The following is a 24,712-nucleotide window of genomic DNA, read 5'->3' as shown; positions in this document are numbered from 1 at the left end:
TCCCGTATCTTTCTGTTAGTTTTAAATAAGTCTTTATTAACACTCCTTGCAAAGGCAGCAGTACAGGTCTGAATTAATTTCAGAAAGGAGGGCGGGGTTACTGGCTTGTCTCAAAGAGCAACCACCACCACGCACACAGGCATTAGCAGGAAAATGCTACGGTCACCACCTAGTGTAATGTAATGTAACATGTAAGCATAACAGGATTAAAAACATAACCTCATAGGCTTCTCCAAAGCTAGTTTTGAGAATGTAATGATCTGTTTTTCAAAGTTGGCCATTTAACTGTAAAAAAGTACAGCAGCGGATGGCCAACACCTTTATTGAAATTGTAATTGATTTATTTTAAATAAATAAGCTGAGGTACAGTAACAACTATACGCTTTTGAAAAATCAGAATTACATTTTCTCATAAATCAGTGTTAGAAAGATTATTTTTGACATTGCTTTTTAAATTATATTTACCACCTTCCAAAATGAGCTTCCCTGGAAATCAGTGTTGTGATGGTTTCTATGTTGTAACTTTACTAAAACACACCAGTAACAGAAAACAGATTTTGGATTCAAATATATTTGTGGGAAACTTTTTTTTCTTTTTTCAGATCAAGGCAAATTCCAGCTTCAGTTTACTGTACTTCCACTTTTCGATGAAGATATCCTATAACAAAAGACAAATCATATCACACTCATTGCAACTATTCCTTCTTATACACAAGTTTAAGTACGCTTTCATCATAAAATATGCTTACAGATTTCACATGCCTTACACTTCAGCCAGTATTTATTGTTGGAAAGTTTAGTTTTCTAAAAGCAGCTTATCAGACGGAACTTAGAGCATTTGCAAGATAGAGTCCTGATTTGGGTTTTTTGGTGGTTTTTTTTTTGTTTGTTAGTTTTTTGTTTGTTTGTTTGTTTTTCCATAAAAATGCTGAATTTGGCATACTCTGTAAAGTCAGTAATACAAAACCAGCCTTTGGTTATTAGTCTGTTGCCATGTAGATGCTTCTTGCTGCATTTCCATCTCTATTATTCTCCCTATTTTGTATTGATCCTGGAAAAGTTCTTAAGACCTGCTAAAATCACAAGTAGCTAAAGTAGGTATTGCTAAACCACAGGAACTGTAATGATGTTCACCTCTGTGCCAGATGTGTATGTATAATTAAACTGAAACCCGGGAACAGTCTGATTTCTGCAGTGACGATGTGTAGTACTGCTGCAGGGAGGAACTCAACAGGATCAAAGATAAAGCCTTTGAATCCAAAACAATGTTCAGGGCAAGTCAACTTCCCTCCATGTCACTTGTCACATTGATGATACAGCAAGAGTTTTGCTTTTGCTGGGCTTCTTGTTGGTTTGGGTTTTTTGGGGTTTTTTTTTGGTGCTGTAAAAGCCTTGTTGCATATGGCTTCCTGAGCAAAGCTGTCCCAAGCACTGTGCAGAACTTTCTCACGTAGACGCTTGTAAGTCAATGAACAGATGGCTGATGAGCACTCCCAGAGTATGAAATGACTCCATGGGTATCTTATCAATGTCCATGTGACAACATTTCACATCAGCAAAAGTTTTCCTTTCTAGAAAGTCACTGTATATGTTTACTGTAACTAGATTCCCCCCCCCCCCCCGTACTTTTCTTTCTCTTACTGGAATCCCTCAGATGTCTATTAGTTGCCTACACCAGGGCCTCAGTTCCAGAGGCATCAAATACCCCTTAACTTCAAATGGATGTGACAATGGAGAACTTCTCTGAGAGTTCAGTCTCATGTTGCACACCATCAGCAGGATGCAGGGAACTGCTTCTTACCATTCGTGTTACACCTGGATTCTGCTTCTGTATGTTTACCTTTTGCTGAGCTACGCTAGGTGTGGTTGGATCAGGTGCACAGAACACAGGCCACAACTGGGCTCACTCATTAAGATGCAAAACATCCTCCAGCTAAAATTCCAGTAATTTGGTGGGAGAAATCTCTCCCAGAAATGGTGGGAGGTATAACAGGTATTTTTTGGAATAGATAGAACAAATATATAACAATTATTCAATTATTCTTCAGATATTTTCCCTTTTTCAGGAAAACAAACTGCATCAACGAGAACAAGTACATTCAATTCATTTATACACTATACTAAAAAAAAACTAAAAGGAAACAATGAATTAAAATAGATGGAAATAATACTTACAAAAACAAGCAAGTGATAAAAATTTGAATTGGTCATGTCATATTCACAATATCAGATGATGTACAGGGACTGACAATTAGTTCTGTTTCTAATAAAACCAATCATTACCATGTAGTAGTATTTTTTCAAAGGTCCATCTTTTTCAAACAGCTTTAAGTATTGAGCTCTTACTCTAGCAACAACAAAAAGTTGAATTACCTTGAAACAAAGAGTAGGTGTGAGAAGACTGGGAGCTCTAGCTCTTCAAGCATAGTTAGCTAGTCCTGTTGTCAGCTTTCCCTCAGAGTGATGGTGCTATGCTGTAGAGGATCCATTTGGTCTTTGGTTGGGATAGCACCTGACACAATGGGTCAAAAATCACTGCATCCCACATCAGAGCAAGATGAATGACCCATCATGTTTGGCCAGGCCCACACCATTACATATGGTTAGACCCAGTGTCTTTTCCCTCGCAGCATGGCCAGTAACTGGTGTAGCACGGTGCTGCACTGAGATGAAGGCTGGTTACAGTCATCAGTTATATCAAACGCAGGTTCAGATAAAAGCCCTATGAAATGGTTCTGTCTTCTTTAGGGCTATATTAAACAGTTTTGCCTGGAAGAGACTCGCAACAGCACAAACCAATCCCCAGCAGTTACTTGTGGTGGCATTTTGTTTTGTGCTCCACTATTCCATTGCTCCTGATCTCAGCCCAAGTGAGGCTGCTCAGCAGCAGTACTCCAGTCCGAATCAGCACTATTTCTCACTTTCTTTGGCCTACCACACCCGTGAAAAATGACTCCAAGGAACAAGCACATTCCTGCCCACAGACCGTCACTCTGTGAAGGTGCAAGGCAAAGAGCAGGCACAGTTCACAGGAAGGCCAGCTGGATCTTTAGATCCCATTGTGGTAGCACCTTCCGTGGCTCATCTTTTCTCCAGGTGACTTGGGGGCATCGTGAGTCCAAATCTGTATTTCTTCCCTTCAAACTTTCAGATTTCTTGATGAGTAGCAGAAAGTGCAAGCTGCAGAGGTTTATCAGAAATGATGTGGAAGTAGAGGAGTACCTTGGGAAATTAAACCTGATCTTATCTCACCGAAGTCTATAGAAGTGATGAAGAACCATAATTGACTGTGAGATCAGGTACTAAATAAATATTCAGCTTTTTATACACAGGAGCACTTTTTGTGCAGTTCATGAAGTTTCACTGACCTAGCCTTCTTAAGTAACAATTTCTTGATATTCATTTCTTCACAAATAATTAGAAAAAGGATAGCTATTCAAAGCCATGCATGATAGAAGTACTTGCTGCTCAAGCTGGGACCCTCACTGGCTACCTGTGTCTATGAGAATTTCCTCCAAAATACACCAGGGAATCTCAAGCTACCATTAAGTTTTCACTTTCACGAATAGCAGAGTCTTTGTTAGCAAGAATACAGCTATCAGAAAAGGTCAGAAGCTGGCATAGTAATAAGTTAATTTACATTCTAATGGATATACAGCTATTTATTTTGCTTGGCTGCTACAGCTCTGTGAATTGCTTATCAGTCAGAGGTTTAAAATAATTTATGAAACTAGAAAAAACCAACAAACTAAATGCCATCTCCTCCTGAATAATCTGGATGTGAGGCAGAGAATTTCTGGATCATGGCTAAAATAGTGCACAGGCAAATGCAACACTCTCATGGACAGTTTTGGATGCTTAAAGGTATTAGAGTTGGGAAAAATAATAAAAATCTACACAACAGCTTCTGGAAATGAGAAATACATTTTTGGAAGAAGTAGCTTGGTAGTAAAAAAAAAAAAAAAAGAAAAAGGTTATTTTCCACTGGCAAAGTTTGATACTAAACACCTATGGAATGTCTCATTGCGTGACACTTTTATAGGAAGTTTTCTGGCACCTATTACCAGAACAGTGTTACATTACTACAGATATATTTCCTTGTTGATAGCAAACCATACTAACTGAAGGACAGCCATGTCTCAGAATAGAGAAAACGCTGGTACAGTACAATTCAGAATAGATTTTATCAGGAAAACTTGACCTAAAGAGGAAAAAGATATCTTATGATACGGAGGAAGACCCTTGTCTCTTGCCTTTTATTAAAAGTTCAAATTTCTTAGGTCCAAATCCTGGTTTATGATTTGCAACTGCAAATAGTACTGAATGAACTGTTATTTTCTTCACTGAGTCTATAACATATGTATTTTAAGTAAATACTAACCCAATTAGCAGAAATCTGCATGCCCAAGTACTAACACATGGTGAGTGGAGAAAGGGATCTCAGAAGTTTGCTCACAGGTTGTAGACTACCAACACCTTGAAAAGGTCAAAGTTATTCTTCTGTACAGACAAAAAAAAAAAAAAAAGGAAAAAAAGAAGAACCTTTTGTCTGGCAGAAGGAAATTTTCCCTGAAGAACCTCCAGTTTTGCTCATGCGTGTTATCCAGTGCTGCTAAAATCAGAGCTGCTGGTTCATGTGTCCAGGCGACAGATTACGCTCTCTACTATACTACTTAAATACTGCAAGAGCTAGTAATGCATGTAAGGCACCATCTTGGGTAAACATACTGTTGCACCTAACTCCCCCTGAGCAGAGCAGACACAGCAAGGTGAAAAGACTGGTATGTGTCACACACACTGAATCAGCAACATAATTTAGAATATAAAGTGAGCCTTCATAGCCCTGACAGCTCGTGACTTGCTTCTGGAAGGGCCTGTGAGTGTTGCCATGCCCATAAAGACTGTGTGCTTGCTAAGAACATGTCTGACAACTCAGCCTGGCTTTACTGAAAGCTAATTTAAGCTTCAAAATTAACTTTTCAGGAATACTGCATTGTATTTTTGGAGCTCTCTGACAGCCAGAAACTCTAACTATGCCAGTGTCTCTGCTCTTTCACGTTTTTAGATTCTGCTTCCATTTAAGCTTTTACACTTTCTAAGCACATTAGAGGAATCTCAGTTTACATTATGGCGTGTCACTTTGATGAATATCAAGGCATGTTCCCAATATTTTCTGTTAAAATGTAGATGGAGCATAAGTTGTTTGTACACAGTGTCCTAAAGTCCTTTTCATGAAAATGCATTCACAGAAAGTCTTCAGCAAGTGAGTGTGTGTGTGTAAATATTCAAAAATAAATTCAAACCTTTGCTTATATGTAAGCTTAATACTAAGTCATTGATGAAAAGGAGTTACCAGATATTTACTGTTGACATCTATCCTGCTAGTTCCTCCTTTTCCAAATTCATTGATTGCATCCATGTTTTCTCTTTGCTGCCCCCTTCTCTAAAGGCCTGTCCCCAAACTCTCACAGACTTCTCCTTGTCCCCAGGATTTCCCTCTCTGTGTCCTGATCCTGATTTGAAAAACAGCTAATCCTTTCTCTGCAACAGTGACCAGAAAAATCTCTAATAAAAGAATAAAAATAGGGAAATGTAGGGAAATGCCCTTTGTGTCTATGACTATTTCTGAGTGGGAGACCTGGCAATGCAATGCTACACTAACGTGGGAGACAGAAAACCAGCACATCACAAGCCGTGGTGCCACTGAGGCAGAACAGCCAAAACTGAGTCTGGAAAGATTTCAGCTTAACCAAACAGAGATGGCAACCTCACAGTGCCCTGAAACACTGTCTAGGCTCTGTTGTTTGTACTGAATCTTTTCCAGATATCAGCCCAGTTGCATCACCACCTAGTGTCTTTTGGGCTGGAATATGTATCCTCATGGTGTTGCCAGCTGTGGCAAAGGACCTGTAAGTGGGAGGTGAGGTGGGATACCCAAGGGCATCTCAATCAGTACAGGATGCCTACATTTACGCAGATTACTGAAGCCCCCATCGATTATAATTGACATACAGACACCTGCACCAAATTTAGAAATTGCTATTCAGACAACCAAATTTTGATGTCATAGTCTGTGAATTAGGAACTTAACGCAAATGCAGAACCATAGGTATAATACCAAGGGTGCCACACCTTATGTTAGTTGGAATCTGTGCTGGATTGGCAGCACAGATTGCTGGATGACACAGAATCTATGGGAGACCTCAGAGCTTCAGCTGTCATCCTGGACAAACCTGAGTTTCTCACTGACTCTGCCATTCCAGTGAAGATTTCTTGATATCCCAGTGCATCTCAGGTGGTCCTGGATGCCTGTTAGTGAGCTCAGGGTCTCACTCCTTCAATTTCCTGCCCCCTTCCTGCTCCAGCACCAGCTTGACAGACCAGTTTATTTTTTGTTATAGGGATTCAGGTAGAACAGAAAGACTGACCAACAGTGGGAGACTGCAAGAAAAGACTAACTAAGGAGAAAAAAACTTATCACAAGATTCAGGTTTTACATGGTTGAGCCTTAGCTGTGAAACTACACCATTTAGTGTAGGAAAGTGGAATATCTGGCAAGGGATAAGTTAGTGGAAGGCCAGTGTCCAAGGAGTAACAACACTGTGAAGACAGTGAATTTATAAACTCTCAGTTCTCTGGTTGAACCTCCAGGTAATTCACTTCGAGCTGCTGAAGATCTGATACTGTCTACACTGACATGTACCTAGTAGAGATAAACTTCCTTGCTTTGATGTTCACCCAATCACGAGGTAATTATCAATATTCAACTTAATTATCAAGAAGAACAAAGCTGAATTAGTAAAAGCTTTGCAGAGATCTAAATCATAATGGTTAAAATGACATGAAGTTTTGATTTAGTGTAAGACCACAGGAGCCTGAAAGAAAAAAAAATGAGCAAGAAATAATGATTGATGGGCCTGATACTATTGCGGTACAGAACACTAAAGAGTACGATGCATGACAAATCCATCAAGATGACCTGGCTTGCAAAAAGGGTTGAAAAAAGTCACATTTCCCTGAATTCCTGAAGGTTTGGAGATGAGCAATTAACATAAAGAAGACCTGTATCCTTAAGTCTAATGAGAGAGGAACAGTATTGATGTGAATTTTATGATGTTTAGACTGTGTGCTGGTCACACGTAGTCCTGTGCAGTACTTTCAAAGTTAATGAACAGAGCACTAAAAAATGATGCTGATAAAGGATCCTGACAAGATAGTTGGGAAGTGAAAAGTATTAAATGAATGTGTTACAAGGAAAAGCAAGAAAAACTGTGAATAGGTAATTTTTTCCCCCTGTGACTGTGCTCTGTCTCTCAGAGGAACATAAATTTATTTCAGACTGTTGAGATTTAGACATGTCTAACATAATGGAAATAACCCCTCAATACTGAGAAAATTGGAACAGTAGATAAACATGACAAGTTAAACAGAGAAGATTATGGTGCTGACAACCGTGAAGCACCTCGTGGACCTCACAGCTGGCCTAAGCTAAAAAATTAGCATTTTTAGAAAGACTTGTTAGGGTACCTAGCATGTATGCCCCTCTTTTTTTAAAATCAGAACTTACTGCATAAGACAGCACACTTGGATCTGTAAAATGTCTTCTTCTTCCTCAGTATACCCACACACCTCAGTATGCCCGTATGATCACAGAACAAAACCTACGGATTTGAAGACGATAGCTGGCTGAAGGAAGCCGGATGAACAGGAACAGTGCAATTAATCATTGATGGTCATCAAATTGGATGTGATATATGCTTTTTCCTTGGGCTTTCCTGAAGAATAGGTAGTGCAAAAGGCACTATAATGTAGATCTGCGTGCTCTTTACCAAGTCACCATACAGTTTTGCTGGTGTATAATCCTGACCAGCTAGGACAGGAAATAGTTTGTAGTGGAATATGCCCCTGGCTTTTTTTTTTTTGTTTGTTTGTTTGGTTTTTTTTGTTTGTGTTTTTTTTTAATTGTTTTCAACCCTTATGAGCTAATTTTAAATGTATGATTCATGTCACAGGGATCAACAACAGACTGTCTACTTCAGGGGAGGGGAAGGAAAAGATTCATTCAAATTAGAGCTTGTTAGTGCTCTTCTGACAAAGGGAGTGTTCATCGGTGAATGGTGATTCACTAAAGCCATTCTTGTGCATAAAGCTGCATTTCCAAAATATATTGAACATTTATTCAATTGTATATTGGTAAAAAAATAAGTAAGTCAGATGGCAGGTGAAATTTCTAGTTAAGTTATAGAAAAAAATACCTCCTGACTATCTAATATTTAGCAGGACCATCTAATATTTAGTAAGCACTAAATATTAGATGTTCTTGACATCATGGAGCCTGAAGTAATTTATCCTGTTCTAAGCAGGCCTTTGCTTTTCATACCGTAAAGTTATTGATCTATCAGGCAACTGATAGTCCTAAACTAAGTTGCTATATTTCTCAGTGGCTGTTCTCTTTGGTAAAAAAAAAATTAAATATCTAGGACTCTGTCCTGGTGGGAGCTTTTTTAAACTTAATATTTCATAGATGAGAGAAGACCAATTACAATACCATTCTAGTTTCAACAAAATTATATACCGTTATATATAATCAGAAAGTATTGCTGCAATTTGAAATGTATTAACAAGTATAGAACCAAAATCAAACAAAAATATATTCAGATCCTCCACTGAACACAGTTTTTCCATGAAGAATGTTCTGAAAGTTGTGTTCTGCTATAGAAAGACCTTAAATGGAAGACGTGATGAACATCTACAGTTCTCCTTAAACTGGTAAAGATTATTTACTGGCAATGAGAACTGAGAAAAACAGTGTGCAAGTAGCTATCCCATATTAATGAATAAAAATGGATACTTCCATGCACAAACACAAGTCATAAATTTTTATCCAGATATCCTTTCCTAGTATGAATGAGTTAGAAATGCAACTCAATGGCAACTACTACACCAGCACTCTGCAATAGACGCATCTTGATTTAATGACATAAACATGTATCTTGTTACGCTGCAGTTCTTTTAACTATCAGACAAATTAGGGGAGGGTAAAAAAAAAAGCTTTTGAATACTTCAGAATTAATACTTACTCTCTAATTGCTAGGTTTGATCCTCCACCTGGAAAATTTCACAGGCATTAATTTTTCTTTCCTTAATTTGTTTGCTTTAATTTGCAATGTTATTTCCAATACAGAAAATGGATGTTTTCTTACTTATTATATTGCATGCTAAACCACTATTATTTATTTTTTATTTCTATTATTCTTTGGCATCTGTGTGTATTTCCAATTATAATGTTTGTAGTTTTAAATAGCAAAAGGGAAAGTAGTAGCAGTATATTTCCATTTGGGGCTCTTTTTCTGATTTCATAATTACAATGATGTACATTATCTTTGTGTTTTATCACCCCAAATTGTAAAGCTGGTGTAATAGGACTTTCCCCTTTCATAAAAATCTCTGAAATCCATAGGATTTCTGTGTTAATTTGTTTCTTCATTACTAACTCACATTTAATAGCCATAGATACTATGTCGGAGTTACAGCTCAGGAGGAGAAGCATCATCAGTCTTCAGTTCCAGCACTCAAGCCTTTGATCTGCAACGTGCAGAATATGTCAGCCTGGGATGCTGGTGAAGAAATTACTTTTTGTTTTGTGGCAATGTAGCTGGTTTTGATTTGGTGCTTTCTTCCCACCTGAGGTGTTCTTCTAGGTTAGCCAAAGTTTTAAGCTACATCTACCTAGATTCTTTCTTATAGACAGCTCCAAAGGCTTTCTTATATATATGTGTGTGTATAGATATATCTAAAAAACCTCACCAAACCCCAAACCACCAGGCTTTATTATAAGTACAATACATAAGTTTTCATATAGTGAAAATGTAAAATGATTACCTGGAGAATATAGAAGCAAAAGGGGTTTCTGAACAGCCTGCCCTGCTCACTGTCCCTATGTTACAGGTGCTTGATTCCAGTGAAAACAATGGCTTACTGAGTTACTCCCTGCCAGCCCCCAATTTTCATCCCATTCCCTCTGAGGCTCATGTGTCTGCTCCTTGCTCGTCTCAGGAGGTTCCTGGATTAGGCTGCAGATCTTCAGCTCTCTGCCTTGATCCCACAGCCATTGGAAATGTCTCTCCATGAGGAGGACCTCAGGGAGGGGTGATCTGTCTCCACTGCAGGAGGACCTGCCTGACCCCCAGGTGCTTCTCCGAGGAAGGATGGTAGCACACACGCTTGGAAGAAACCAGACAGATGGTCTCCGTCAGACTGCTATTATCTATTTGACACTGAGGATGGCTGTAGCTGTTTTAAGTAAATCAATTCTCATATTACCCATAAATGTCTTTCAAGCACTTTTATAGCTGGTAGACTCTGGTACCCAGACTGTTGTATATCAGGGACTGTGCTTCCTCTGCTGAAAACAAGGATCATCCCACAACATGATTCCTTAGAGAACTGTTTACATGGACTAAAACATATTTTCTGAATCTCTAATTCTTCAGTACCTGGTTTCTATCCTTTCAGCTCTGTTTTAGACCACTCTCCCCAAGCCAGGTCCTATTTTTTCCCATTTCTACAAGCTTTTAATGAACAAGTGCTTGCAAGTTCCTCACAGGAAATAAATTCTGAAACAATATGCTTAATTGCTTGTACAAGAAATGAGATAATTTATAGGAGCTGGGTATTAAAGAAACATCTTTCTATCTACATTGCACATGGACAATTGAATCAGTCATTACTTTTGCTAATGAAAAACTGTATGGAAAATCCTAGAGAAATCCTCCATTTCAGGTCATTACTAACAGTAAGAGAAACTTGAGTTAAGACTCCTGCAAGAGGCTTGGCCTTTGCATAGTATATGGAAGTGTCATGTCGTAACTTTGAAGTGCATGTGTAAAAAGCAAAAAAAGATGGGAAAATATGAATTTAAGAAGCAGAGGGAAAACAATCTAGAACAGGATCTCATTGATTTTGTTAAAATTCCTAATAAATGCAATAAAATATCAATGGCATCTTACTAAGAAAATCATATAAACAGTAAGTTTTATTTTAAGAAATTGTGCTGATTTTGCCTTTTTCATTGTGATGCTATGCTTAGCTGATTATCCATAATGATTCAAAAGCACTTTGGCAAGTGTGGGCTGCATTCTTTGCTCTGTGTTTCAGGAAACACTTTCACATCAACTGTGTAAAAATGCTTCCTATTTGCTGATGCTTAATTTATTAAGTATTTCACACTGCTCTTTATCAGTAATGTGTCATCTGTCCAATGACGTGGACCAATCTCTCTGCTATCTGCAAACTTTATCAATATTGCTTTTATGTTTTCTACAGGATCTTCATAAAAAGTGAAATACAGTCAAAAGCCAAGAATTTATCCTAGAGGAAGCTCATTAAATATAAATTCCCTCACTGATTTCCTACTTATAATTATGTTAAAAGATCAATCAGTTAACCAATTCTTCAATTCAAATAAGCCATACTAATTTTACTTGTTTCCATTTTTAAATCGGGATTGAGGATGTTGCATGTAAGGCCTTACAAAAGTCCATTATATAAAACCAACTACATTTTATAACCAAACTTGCAATATTAATAGAGATATTAATATATATTTAATCTGAAACAATCTATTTTCTGCAAGCCCACATTTATCACTTTCCTTTTATAAAGAAACCCGTATTTCATTCTATGGTAGCATAAATGGGATCCCAGATTTAGCTATAGTGCATGAGACAGATTCCAACTTTTGTGATAATACAGTTGGGGTTTTTAATACCTTCAGTTCTTCTATGCTTGCCTCTGGTGTGTGGGCTGGACTCATCTCACTCAGCCTTGTCTTGCTGGCTGGTTAACTAAACTATGGTCCTCGGCCAGACTTCTCTGTCATCAGTGGCGCATGATGGGTGAACTCAGAGAACAAGCTGCTTAAGCAATGACTGAACAAAATTACTTAAGTCATCATCTAAAAAAGCTGCCTATTTTCTGCCACTGACTGCAGGGGTAACTCTTTTGACTAGTGTAGACTAGAAATCTAACTTTTTTACAGTTAAATTGGGATTCATCTGACCAAATGTGAGTAGAAATTTAAATATGAAACTTCGGTAGGAGAGTTTTTAAAAACATTAATAATCAACAGGGAAGAATAGGCTTTTTTAGAATATTCATTTCAGCTACTTTAGATGTTTACAGTAACTGAATGGCACCACAGAAGTAAGTGCCTGTTCTCACGGTGCAGGGAGCCCTGCTCGCTGCCCAGCTCAGTGAGGGAGGATGCCCTGTAGCTGTCTACACAGGATGCCTGGCAGCAAAAGCTGAGGTGAACGTGGCTGTATGTGTTGCAAGGCAAACCTGGGAAGACAGGCTGAAGTTATGTAGCATGTAAAACAATTCCAGCTTCTTTGCCTTTAGGGACCTCTAAAAATTTACATTCACAATTAATTATCCTGAGATGCCTGTTTAAAAAGGGCCATTTTGACCAAAACTCTATATAGCTGGTTTGTCTTTTAGTACAATGCATCCTAATGTGCTTCTATTACGAGAAAGAACTTGATAAAGTTCAAAGTCTGGTATACAGTGAGTAAGTTGCAAGATAACCTCTTGCTTAATTAAGATTAACCTTGGCAGAAATAATCATTGTAGTTGATGTCCTTGTAGTGAACATTATTAGTTGGATCATACTATCTAGGTGTTCTTTTACAGCCAACCCAACAAGCCACTGACATCTCTCAGGAATGCTACATAATAAACAAATAAACACTGCATTATTTTTCAATTATAGCGTGAAAATAATTTGCTGTGTATATAATCTCAATGAACACATCTGGCAAGCTGAAATCAAACAGCACGTCTTCATTCTTTCTGTTTGCACCAATTTCTAAAGAACTCTCATATATAAAGAAATATATATAAGTTTAATATAAATATATATTTAATATGGTGTAATAAGGAGACAAGATTAAACAACTCCCTTTCTCTCTCTGAGAAGTACTGTGGAAGAAGTTTAAAATTATCCTGATGGTGATTTACTACATTTAGTCGCAGACACTCTCTTTTGGAACCTCGGGCCCCCAAACATGAGAAAGATGGAGAAGCATAGAATAATTAAGTGTTTGGATTGGAAGGGACTCATTTAGTCCAACCTCCTGCTCAAACCAAGGCTAAGTTCAATTACTGGGCTGACATTCAAGAACGACAGCTTCTCTGAATTGCTTACATGAAGGAAAATGGAGCTGGAATGACAATAAACATACAGACTGAGGAAGGACCTGGGTAAAGCATGGAAAAAGCTGGTGAAAATGGGCAGAAATTGGATGGAGATGACTGTCTTTGTCTCTGCCACATTTGTGGGCTCTCACTGTCCACAGATGAAAGCCCTGTGGACTTTTCCCCAGACTTCCCTCTGGAATGCTCTAGGACCTCCCATTGATGTAATCATCCTTCATTTTGGTTACACAGTTGAACTACTCCACCAGAGTCTTTCCATCTTCTTTTAGTAATCCCTGATACTTATTCCTGAGAACGTTACACGTGAAATAGCGTGAGGTTTAAGAGCTATGCAAAAGAGCAGCTGAGTCTTCTGATACACTATCCCACTAGGATCACTTTTATACAACAAAAAGGAACAAGTTTCTCTACTGGCCATTACTTTTTTTCCTTAAGGAACAGATTAAAGCATCTTCTGTGCTACTTCAGAGCTACGATAGTGTTTAAACTGCCCCAGATGCCTAAAATAATCACATTTATTGAGATCCAATAGTTTAAAATACAGAAATTATTTCACATGGATAGTAAGAAAAAGGTGTTGACTTTGAAATGAAATATATGCAGCGAATACTGCAATATTTTCCATAATCAGCAAACCTTTTCTACGATGCTAACTAATCCCTGAAGTATCACTTAATGATTTTTTTTATTCTTTAAGAAAATCTGCATTATTAATAGTGCTATCATCATCGTCATCATCATTTATCCTTTTAAAATACTAGCAAACTTTCTGCTAGAGAAAAAAACCCAACTCATTGTCAAAATGGAAAATAACTGATAAAATGAATTTAAAGATCTCTAAAGTATTTTCTTATTCAAAGTTTCTGAGTCTGTGTTTTTATTCAGGCATATAGAGTCTTTTTCTAATTATCATAGGATCTTTAGAAGTTCTCTATCTAAAACACAAGAAATGCAATAAAAATGCTTACATTAGAGAAAAATATTCTAAAAAGTCCATTAAATATCATTTGCACCTAACTGAAATAGATACTAAAAATAAGGTGACCCTAGGAATGTGTGCACAGAAAGCTTGCCTTGTTTTAGCTCCTGGTAATAAAGGTACAAAATAAATAAAAGTCAAGATTTTTCTCATTTACCAAACAGGAAAACTGCACAGTATGTTTCTTATACACTGAAATACTCTTCCAAGTTATGACAAATCTGGCTTTGGAAAGCAATTTATTTCTTTTAGAAATCTGTTTTGACACACTTGGGAGTAAATTTTCAGAGCTTGTGCCTGACAGCTTTGGCTTCCATGTCCTTTTTTTATACTGTAATCTGAAGGTGACACAGCAAAAGTGCATGTATCCCGGTGTTGGGTTTTGATTGTGTTTGAATTATGAGTTACCCAAAGGCTCCCTGAGAAGGGCAGTGTTGTATTTAATAAATGTATGCTCCTGGTTTATAAAATAATAATAATAAAAAAGAGCATTACACATAGAGGGCAAGCGTAGCCATTGTTAAAGCCTTCCCTCCCTTTTCAAGAATGTAAAAGGAAATTGCTTAAATAATTGCACAGGGATAAATACCTCATCTAGAAGACTGATTTGGTTTCTGCATTTTTACTGGACAGGCAAACCATAAGAGCCAAGAGAGTTTTGTGGCTCTTGTAAGTGTTTTAGGAAGTGCCTGGAAATCGCGCCTTCCCATCTCCCCAGTGCTGTGCCTCATGTCTGTAGCGCAATAGATAATGTACTCACTGGTTTCATAGTATATTAGCTTACTTTATTGCTACAAATATTGCACTATTATTACAAATCACCACATCACAACGTCTACACAATGTACTTTGACAACAGATTTGGAAACCCAACAGATGTTTAATAGGACATTACATTATACTGAACCAACAGAGACATTGTTCAACACATTTAGACTAAACTTTAGACAGGCCTCGGTACACAAGCACAGGTTGTATGGTACTTTTTCAGAGTCCAGCTCTGTAGTTCTCTTTCCTTAGGCTGATTTCCCAGATCTCCTCTGGGGAAGGCTAGATTCACTCAGAGCCTAGACTAGGGGCAATTAAGAAAAAAACCAAATTTCTTAATGCCCTACTATTGCAGTAGGTTCTCCCATGTGCCATGCTTGGGAGGTATCTGGCTTTAAAAGATGCCATTTTTCACTGACATACACAGTCCAAGATAACCTGGCTGGTTTTCTGATAATACTGCTTGCAAGAACAGAGGAGAAACTTCTCTGGCCTGGCCAGATTCCAACCAAGCAAGCCAAAAAATCTGTTTTCTCAAACAAATTTTTCTTCAATTAGTATTAATCCACTCACTAATACCAGTAAGACTGGAATCAGCCTGCAGTGCTGCCAAGAGAGCTCCTGGGCTCTAGCAGTGACGTGGGCTGCAGCCACCAGGCACAAATGTGCCCTGCACTCCTCAGCAGAGAGTTGCCTGTCCTGAAGGCAGAGTTCCTGCAGCCCTGCACCAAGCCTAGGTGCGCGGCAAGTCTCTGGGTAGACCTAGTAACAATAACGTCTGACTGCTTACTGTAAGTAGTCTCATTTTGGGCATAAGTAATTAATGGTAAAATAGCCATTGGAGCAATGGTAGTTACCTCTTTATGACATGCAATGGTAAGAATCTATGACTACACACTTGTATTTCTTTTTGCTAAAAGGTATTCTAAAGGGGCCTATTTCTCCAGTGTGCAAACTAACTTCTTTTAATATCAACAAGTTAGGCACACGTGTCCCTAGGAGAAGCGTCCCCATCATTTTTGAGAGAAGCACGGTTCAAATTTAATACAGACCATATAAGCCTACATTAGAAAACAGTTTCACCAATAATAAAAGGACTTTTGAAACAAAATGCTTGCTAACAGTCATTAAAAAACTCCTATGCAATATATGTAAAAAAGATTTATCTAATGCTTTGCAAAATTATACACAAATGTACCACACAGTGCACAAACATTAATAAGAAAGAAGCAGCAAAACCATAACACTACCACTTTGAAACACAATGCAATTAATACTACTTCCATTAATACAGTGTAATAGCTACTAACTATTATTGATGTCTATTTTTTCAGGAATCCATATTCATTAAGGAGGTCTATGGTTTCTTTTTCTTTTATTCAGAAATATGGAAGCAATTGCACACTGTTTCACTGCTAATCAGTTATACAAGAAAAGATATGAAAGTCTCATTAGTGTGAATTTCAGGATAACTGGTCTCCTGCCATGACTCCCTCTGTTCAAATTTGTCATTCCCTCTGCTACTGAGAGGTTACCATTGCTCTTACTAACAAGATTTAGATTGAATCCCTTAATAAACAAGTCTTTATATGTAAGATATTTTTTAGTTTACCTGCTATAACATGTAAAGTATTTATTAAAATAGATCTGATACCAGACGATTACAACAAGATACTTAAAAAATGATTTCAAGTCAATCCAAAGTATAAAACAGTCTCAATGGGTAGGACAAAAAGGATGTAAATAATTTGAAGGTTACTAGGAGAGTACATATTTCACGGCTAAAAATACGATACTCTGTAAGGTGAGACATGCTTTGTAAAAATGAATCTGGAATGCAGCGCTTCCAGGAGTTATGCTAATATAACAGCAATATTTCTTGCATGGTAACAGTATTTTCTAAAATACCTTTCAGAGGCTTTATTTCTGCAATTAAGACAACTGCCCCTCTCACAAGGCTGTTATGAAAATATCTTGCACAAAATATTGATTTCTGTGTAGGGAAGGCAGGAAGGGAGAAGCGACCAAGGCTGGGGGTGGGGGAAAGGGCAAGATGACATCTAACAGCAAAGTCAATGCGGTGGACGATGCAGCATGACTCACAATATTTTTGATCATTAAATATTTCTGGCATTACTAGCTAAGAACAGGAACAAAAATGAGCAAAAAATGAAAACAACCCAAAAGCCAGCTTGAGAAGAATATATTTACAGATAACTCATGCTGAGGAAACTGTTGTATTTATGATGTCATATAAAAGCTCATAATTTTGACATGGTAAGGAAAAAGGTCAGCTACGAACCTTTGTTTTCCATCAGTTTTAAAGCAGACAGGCCCAGGAACAACAGAGCACTTCAGAGAGATGACAAGGCAAAATGGTGTGGTAAATTGTAAAGAGAAAACTAAAAGAGGGTATTTTAGCAGCATGTTGGACAGAAGAAGTTAATGTCATTGACTCCTAGGTATCAATGGTTCACATGATTCCCTTCAAAAGGGCCAGTGGTTCACAACTAGGTTTGCGTGCACCTTCCCTTTGTAGGATCAAGTGTCCCTTAAACTCACAAATGATAGATACATACGTGCCATTTAAGAATACAGCAGGGCTAAAAATGCAGATGTTTCCAAATGGATGCAAGTTCCTCTCAACATTAGAATACTCCCAAGAAATAGGAGAAAAGGGATCAGGAGCAAATGTACAGCTGGAGTAGCTGTCTGGAGAGGAGAAAGTATGGCAGAAGCAGGAGAGCTATCAGACCTTGTATCTCCCAACATCTCTTGTCAGAGACAACAAAAAGCATATCTTCACGAGCAAATTAATCATGAACAGACTGCTATTAATTCAGAGTACCCGTAAGAAGCAATTAAAGCAAGACTGGGGTCCTTTATGAAGCTCCTGGAAGGAAAATCCCCACCACTGACTCAGGGATGTAAAAGAGTAGAGATAGTAGGATGACAGCAAACTTCCCTAAGCCTGAAATCAAAAATCCACATCATCCTCCTAACAACTTCATTACTTCAAACCCTCAGTACTGTTGACTAGGAAGTCCTGAATTGGGGATGAGCAAGTCACAAGATACAGGGTCTCCAGTTTGCACCAGGTACTTTTTTTGTATTTTGAAGAACAGCAGAAGCAGAGTCAAAGCTGTAGAGACCTTGGTGGTGGGCTGAGATTGTGGAAGCAGGAGATCAGAGCTGCCTGGGCCAGACTCGTGTTAGCAGGGTGATGGTGCTGCCCACAGCTTTATCTTGTGCGGCTTTCCCAAGAGAGAGGACAACTCGGAGAAAAGGGAGTATGAGCCTTCCTGACTAGAGGAATTGAAAGACACCCTACAGCAAGCCTGGACCAACAAAAAACCCACCAAACCAAACCAAACCAAACCAAACCAAACCAAACCAAACCAAACCAAACCAAACCAAACCAAACCAAACCAACCAAACCAAACCAAACCAAACCAAACCAAACTAAACCAATCATCTCTCTGGTAGACAGGTAAATCTGAGGTCAGTCCCTGGAAAGGGCACTGAGGGTGTGGTATTCCTTCTATTGAAGTCCACCAATTTTGAGGGGGTAGGCTTATTCACTAGATGACGCAGAGATGTTTTTAGTGAAATTTCTGGCTGTTTTGGAAATTGCTGGTGCTTCATGCGATGTGCTGGTATCTGTTAAATGTCTTAAGGAGTTATAAACTTCTACTAGGGTTTATACAAAATCTAAGATACTTGGCCTTCCTTTTATTGTCACGGTTTACATCTACATAGTTAAATTCTGCCCCCTCACCCCGACTGTGCATTGTGTGTGCCCCGTGCTATCTCCCACATCGTGTCAGGGTGAAACTGGCTGCTGGCTTATTCTAGTCCCATGCCAGGAATGGGCTAACCATTCACCAGCCAGTATGGACAGTGAGTCAGTACTCTGGCTCCGTTCCATACCAACAGCCTCGGCTTCTCTGAGCCTGTTTGGATTCCACCATTATAAAATAGCCGTCTGATGTAGGAACTCTGTCAGGTTCCCACTTTTTCAGTTTAGTTTTAATGTTTCACTCACAGCACTTGTTTGGGAGTTGCCATAGCTTCATGAATCAGTCCTGGGTTGTCTTCAGATTTCCTTAACAACAATATTTCAGACACAGTCTTGATGGATCTGCATTTGAATGTGTCAGTTCTCTTTTTGACAGGAACACTTCTGGGGCCGGGCTGCCGACTATAGGTTCATATATTTCAAAGATACTTTCCAAAAGAGATGGCATATATCACATACTTGGATGGCTCATTTAGTAGAACATGCCAAACCCAATTTTTGATGTCCTAATGGGTGAATATTTTGCTCTACATAAATTTGGTGCATACTGCTTCAACCACTTAGTGCTGTTTTTCAGTAGTTCTGGGCTAATGCAGAATTTTTGCTCTACCCACCTTCAGAAAGGCTGATTTTTGAGAGTTCTTACACGTTATCTCAGCAGCCTATACTCAGTGCAGGCTGCTGCAGAAGCTGAGGATGAAGTATGAAGGCTGGAAAGGGGTAAATCTGTTCGGGTAACAAACAACAAACACCCCCATACCTTTTTTGTCCTTTTTTTCTATTCCCTTTTCCTTTTTTTTTTTTTTTTTTAGCAACACTTTTCCACTATCTTTTTTTTTTTCATTTTATTTTTTTTTCAGTATGAACACTTCTGACATATTACAGTAATCAATGGAAACTATATGGCTGGTGAGCAAAAACCAGTGCAAAGAAATCAAACTAAGCAGCACATCTGTGTTTACCAAAGAACCTGACTAAAAAACAGAAAGAAGATTGTAAGATCTCTAGCCATAGACTATCATAGTTGTCACCCAGAAAAGTGCTGCATAGTATTTTCTTAGATGTGCAATGATATTATGTCCATTTAAAAACTTTTTTAGCAATCAGCTAAATTACTACTTCTGCTTTAGAAATTTTAAAATGAGCATGCTACAAATTCAGTGGGACTTCCTCCAGTTGGATGGTACCCCATGACAAGTCTCTGGTGTTGGTTCAGACAGTATTCTTTAGTGGCCTTTTTACATTTGAGTAGTGCTACCACCTCCATCTTTTTGAAACATGCAGACCTTTCCTTGCATGTTTCCTTGCACATACTCTGGCTGTTCACCTCCTAAGCTTGAGGGACAATGGCTTCTTAAATGCTGCAGCATGCATACTATATGCATACGAGAGCATTTTGTCCTGTATAAGGAAGTGAGAATGTATCTCAGCCAATCTCGATCTGTTTCTTGTCTGCAATGTAGATAAGATTGCTGGATGAGAAAGAGAAATTAAATCACTTACAAACATGGATTTGCCACAGTGAACTATACAGTCAGGCCATATTCATAGCAGAGGCAGAATACATCACAAGGCAACACAGAACCTTATGCAAAACAAAGCCTTCCTCTTCCACAGGCAGGAATAGTACTTTGGTCTTAATCTTAAAAATGAGGTTTTAAAGACAGGATGCATAGGGTAATGATGGAACAGGATAGTATTATTCAAGTGTCATTACACATTAGAGATAATAAAATAAGAATTGGATCCATGAGTTACGCAAGAGTATGCCTTGCTTCACCAGTGCCACAGACTAAATATTTTAGAATCATAGCAGGTTTCTTTGAGTACTAGGATTTTGGTTTGTATTCAGATTATCTCACACAACTAAATCTTATAATCTGCTTTTTATTCATAACATGTGGGACAGATACGTACATCTGAACCAGTCAACCTTGACTCCCTTTATAGTCAGTCAAGCAGAATATATACTTTTAGGGTACACCTGACTTATTTGAAACATCTACATTGGAATGACATGAATTGCACCCTAGAAAGGCCTATTTCTGCCCAGGGACTATAAAAGGAGACATGTTGACTAGCACAGATCTACGTGCATTATAGATGGATATTTGGTCACATGGATTCCTTTTCCTGTGAAATCATGAAAAAAAAAAACCAGGCTGCCACCTTAACACAGCTCTCCTATTTCTGTTAAGCTGTGATTTAGCCATCTCTCATACACTCTATTTTTTCACTTCTTTTGAATCACTCAAATAAGCCTTTTCTTCAGTTTCAAAGTCTAATAGCCTAGCATTAGGGTATACTCCTTACATCTGATGTACAGAAATTTCTGACAGTAAACTTCCATTTGCTCTGTATCATCCCATTAAGTTTAATCGCTCTGTAGTACTTCCAAACCATTGTTTTAGTCTTAGCCATTGTTTTACCATGAACGAAACATGCTCTCTTTCTCTTGTGTTCTCTAAAGCAACCAACCACCCCCTGCCCCAGAACAGAGGGTTAAGACTCAAGAACACGTTACTGCATTTGGACATAGTATTCTGTCAGCTGAGCCAGGGCAACTATCGGTAGGTAGCTCAGTGTTCGACCTGACAAAAGACAAGACTGTAAATTTATACTGCTCCCACTGAGCGTTGAGATCAGCACGGTATCTCCTATCTGCCACAGTGATGTGTAGAAAATAACTATAGCTCAGTTAATGTGCCAGAACTTGTTAAACTATCATGTTGACCAACTTGTTTTGATCATGAATCGATGCTCTAAGAAGGAATTCTCTTGAGAGACAGGAATTATCCTCATGGGCTTGAGTATGTTGCTGCTTCAGGGTTTTTTTGCTACTGTCCTGCACTGATTGCTGAAATATCAATTTTGCTGTCTATTATTACTCAGGCTTGTTCAGCATACTGAATTTCACACTCCACTTCTCTCTGAAGATTGGTGTTCCGAATTGTTTTCCTCTAGAGGGGGATTAGCTTGTGTTTTTCAAAATAAAATCCCATCTTTGGGGGTTACATTAACCCTTCTAATCGCCTTTATACTCTTTTTTTTTTTCCTATGCAATTCTCCCTAATTTGCCAGCATTTTCAGAAAAAAAATGTTGCTTACTCCACTGTTCCAGATTCTTAATGGATGTTAAATAAAACCATATTTAATAACAATTAATACAGCATCTCTGCAACAATTAACTTTCTCCAAGTTCATATCCTAGAGTGACACCAGTTGGTGTTTACTTATCACTCTTAATTTGGTTTCCTTCCAAAGAAATGTCAGATCTATCTCTTATAAATTATTCTGTCAAATATAGACATGAAAATACTTTATTGACTGTGAATCTACAGATATTTAAATCACCTTATGTTTATTATTTCCACGATTTCAGAAAATGATATATTGCTTGTTCTAAGGATCTGCAGGTTTTCCGATGACATACATTTGGCATATGCAAACACTAAAGCTTCACTTCCCAACCTCTACTCTTTAGAAGGAAAGTAATTAGTATTTTTGTATAGAACCTTTTTTTGTTTTTCTTTTGAAGCACAGAGTAACGTACATTCAGTGACATATGAATCTCTTTAGAGGAACAAAGATCTTTAATTAAAGACATTAAATTGTAATTCACTTCAGGTAATAATAAATTGTGATGGATGCTCATTTCAAACCATCAATGAATATTTGTTTGCTCAAATACTAAAAGCTATGAAATTACTTATCACTGTCAAGGTATTAAGACTTCGGTTGGTATCACTTCCTTACAGATGTCTTGAGTCTCCCCTTCCAGTGGTGGACATGCAAGCTTACTGCGTCAGGCTGGTCAGAAAAACTAAGTTGCTAGAAGCTGGCTTTTTTTAAAACAGAGAAAAATATACTATGGAACTTTTTTGTCAAGAAAGAAACAAAACAACTGTTGTACAATACTTTTACAATGAAGGAAAAGGAGGCAAAATGCCTTAGCAAAACCAGTAACCTTGTAAAGGGCTAATCGATTGCTCTGATTTTCATCTACCTTAATGAGTAGATACTCAAGGATACACAATTATATCTAAAGCTCGCAGCACTGCTTTGGGACTATAAGAGTTTGCTGCAGACACCATACAAATTATTACAGGGTGAAAGGTCTGGAACTGCTCTAGTTTGACCCTTACAGAGAGGTGGGACCATTGACACTCAGAACACAAAAAGGAATGTACAACAAACTGTTAAATTTTGCCTAGGATACTTAACTGCAGACACGTTTTTCCAGAACCAATTAGTGTTACCTCCCGCAACATGGAAACTAATTTCCAACCTAGCACACAAGGATGTAGTGAGTATATGTATGTCTTATGGTTTAGAACCTTTTACACACATTTTGGTAATTGTACAGACTTTCCAAACTTACCTCCTCTATGGATAATCAAAGAAGTTTCACTTCCAACAGGACATTCTTTAAGTATATCCACTACTTCTGCATGGCTCAGGTTCTGTACATTCTGCTGGTTGATCTCAACAATGAGGTCACCTTCACACAAACCAGGACATCCCTGAATGTCTAGAATTTGCTTCACCCTCTGTCCTGTAGGACTGTCTGCTATAGTGAAGCCAAAGCCCTGGGCCCCTTTCACAATGGTTAAGGTCATGAGTTCAGCTTGGGTGGCCCCAGAAGAAGCCATTGATACATTATCATCATGGGCAGGTGGTGGGAATGTGCTATCAAGCTGACTATCTGCTGGAATGGAGTGCAAGGAGTGTGGTGGTCGATCTGTTACGTCTGGAACAGACTGAGAAGTCCTAGAAATGTATTCCAAATAAGTTTCATAGTTATGTCTTCCATTTACCACTACCGGAGGCCTCTCCATTACTGCAAGGGGTGGCACCATGCTGTTGGCAGGATCTTCAGGATCAAAGGGCAAAGGGTATCCACGACATAGCACCAAGTTGACACTCTGACCAATAGGAACAGACTGGAAGAGTTTGACTACATCTGCGTGCGTATGTCCAAGGACACAAACTTCATTAATATAGACAATGACATCACCTGGAAAGAGAAGAAAAAGTAGTGAGACTATGAGGCAACTTCAGTTACTATACATGCAGTGCAATTTTTTTTTTTTTTAATGAGACACAAGTCTACTACAAAATAAAATTAGATCAACATACTGACTTACATAGTAAAGAAAAAAAAGTAAATTTTCTCTGCCATCAAATGTAATACAAATAGACAGTAACAGTACTATTTCTTTTCTGTGGAAGCTCACAGCTGGAAAATGAAGTTGGACCCAGACATACAACTTTTCTTAACATTTCATCCCTATTTTTTCAACTGCTTTCAGTGCAGTCCACAGATTATTTTTTAGAAGATACAGTGGAAGTTTATTTGGAGGGTTTGTTGTCAAGAAACACCATTGTTTTGTGAAGAGTAAAAGTAAAAAAAAAAGGAAATAGTCCGCACTCATGTACTTAAGAATCAATGGATAGGGATGCAAGACTGCATGCTTGTGCATGAGGAAATACTTTCTGCATTGATCATGATACTGACAGTTTCCTATTAAATGTCATTACTTGCCATCAGACATCCAGAACTACTACAGTAATTTCCTATTCTAGGCATGAATTAAACTGCATCTTTCATATTGTAGAGATGTTTAGTGGCATTTTGTCATGGCCATGATGGTTCAAGGACAAAGACAGGACAAATTTTGTAAGTAGTTATAACAGATTTTTATTTGAAAAATCTAGGCAAATGTCTGAAAATCAGTTTAATATTTCCAGCTAAACCAACTGGTCAAATAAAAATAAAGATACCATGTTTACCTTCCAGTCTTGTCTCATGTAAACTACAGAGCTACCAGTCAGAGTATACATGAAAGCAGAATACTTTGTCAACAGGGTATTTGTGGGTCTCCATATCATTCATGCACCAACCAGCTACTGTTACTGAAAAGTTCAGAAATAAGTTCCAGTTCCTT

The 24,712-nt window shown here is 38.1% G+C and overlaps 1 protein-coding gene across 10 annotated transcripts in view; it reads right to left on the bottom strand.

Annotated features, from left to right (window-relative positions):
- MAGI2 (membrane associated guanylate kinase, WW and PDZ domain containing 2) overlaps nt 1-24,712 on the bottom strand; it is a 754,276-nt gene that overhangs the window by 97,822 nt on the left and 631,742 nt on the right. For 9 of the 10 annotated variants that reach the window (XM_040595989.1, XM_040595988.1, XM_040595990.1 and 6 more), the window contains one exon: nt 23,146-23,781. The exons of the other annotated variant lie outside the window; for it this stretch is intronic. In XM_040595989.1, coding sequence (XP_040451923.1) covers nt 23,146-23,781 — 636 coding nt within the window. The remainder of the gene's footprint in view (nt 1-23,145; nt 23,782-24,712) is intronic. 10 annotated transcript variants of the gene reach the window in all.

This window comes from Falco naumanni, chromosome 5 (genome assembly GCF_017639655.2).
Source record: "Falco naumanni isolate bFalNau1 chromosome 5, bFalNau1.pat, whole genome shotgun sequence".
Lineage (NCBI taxonomy): Eukaryota > Metazoa > Chordata > Aves > Falconiformes > Falconidae > Falco > Falco naumanni.
Note: the sequence above shows the minus strand (reverse complement) of the source record. Positions and strands in the feature narration are given on the sequence as shown.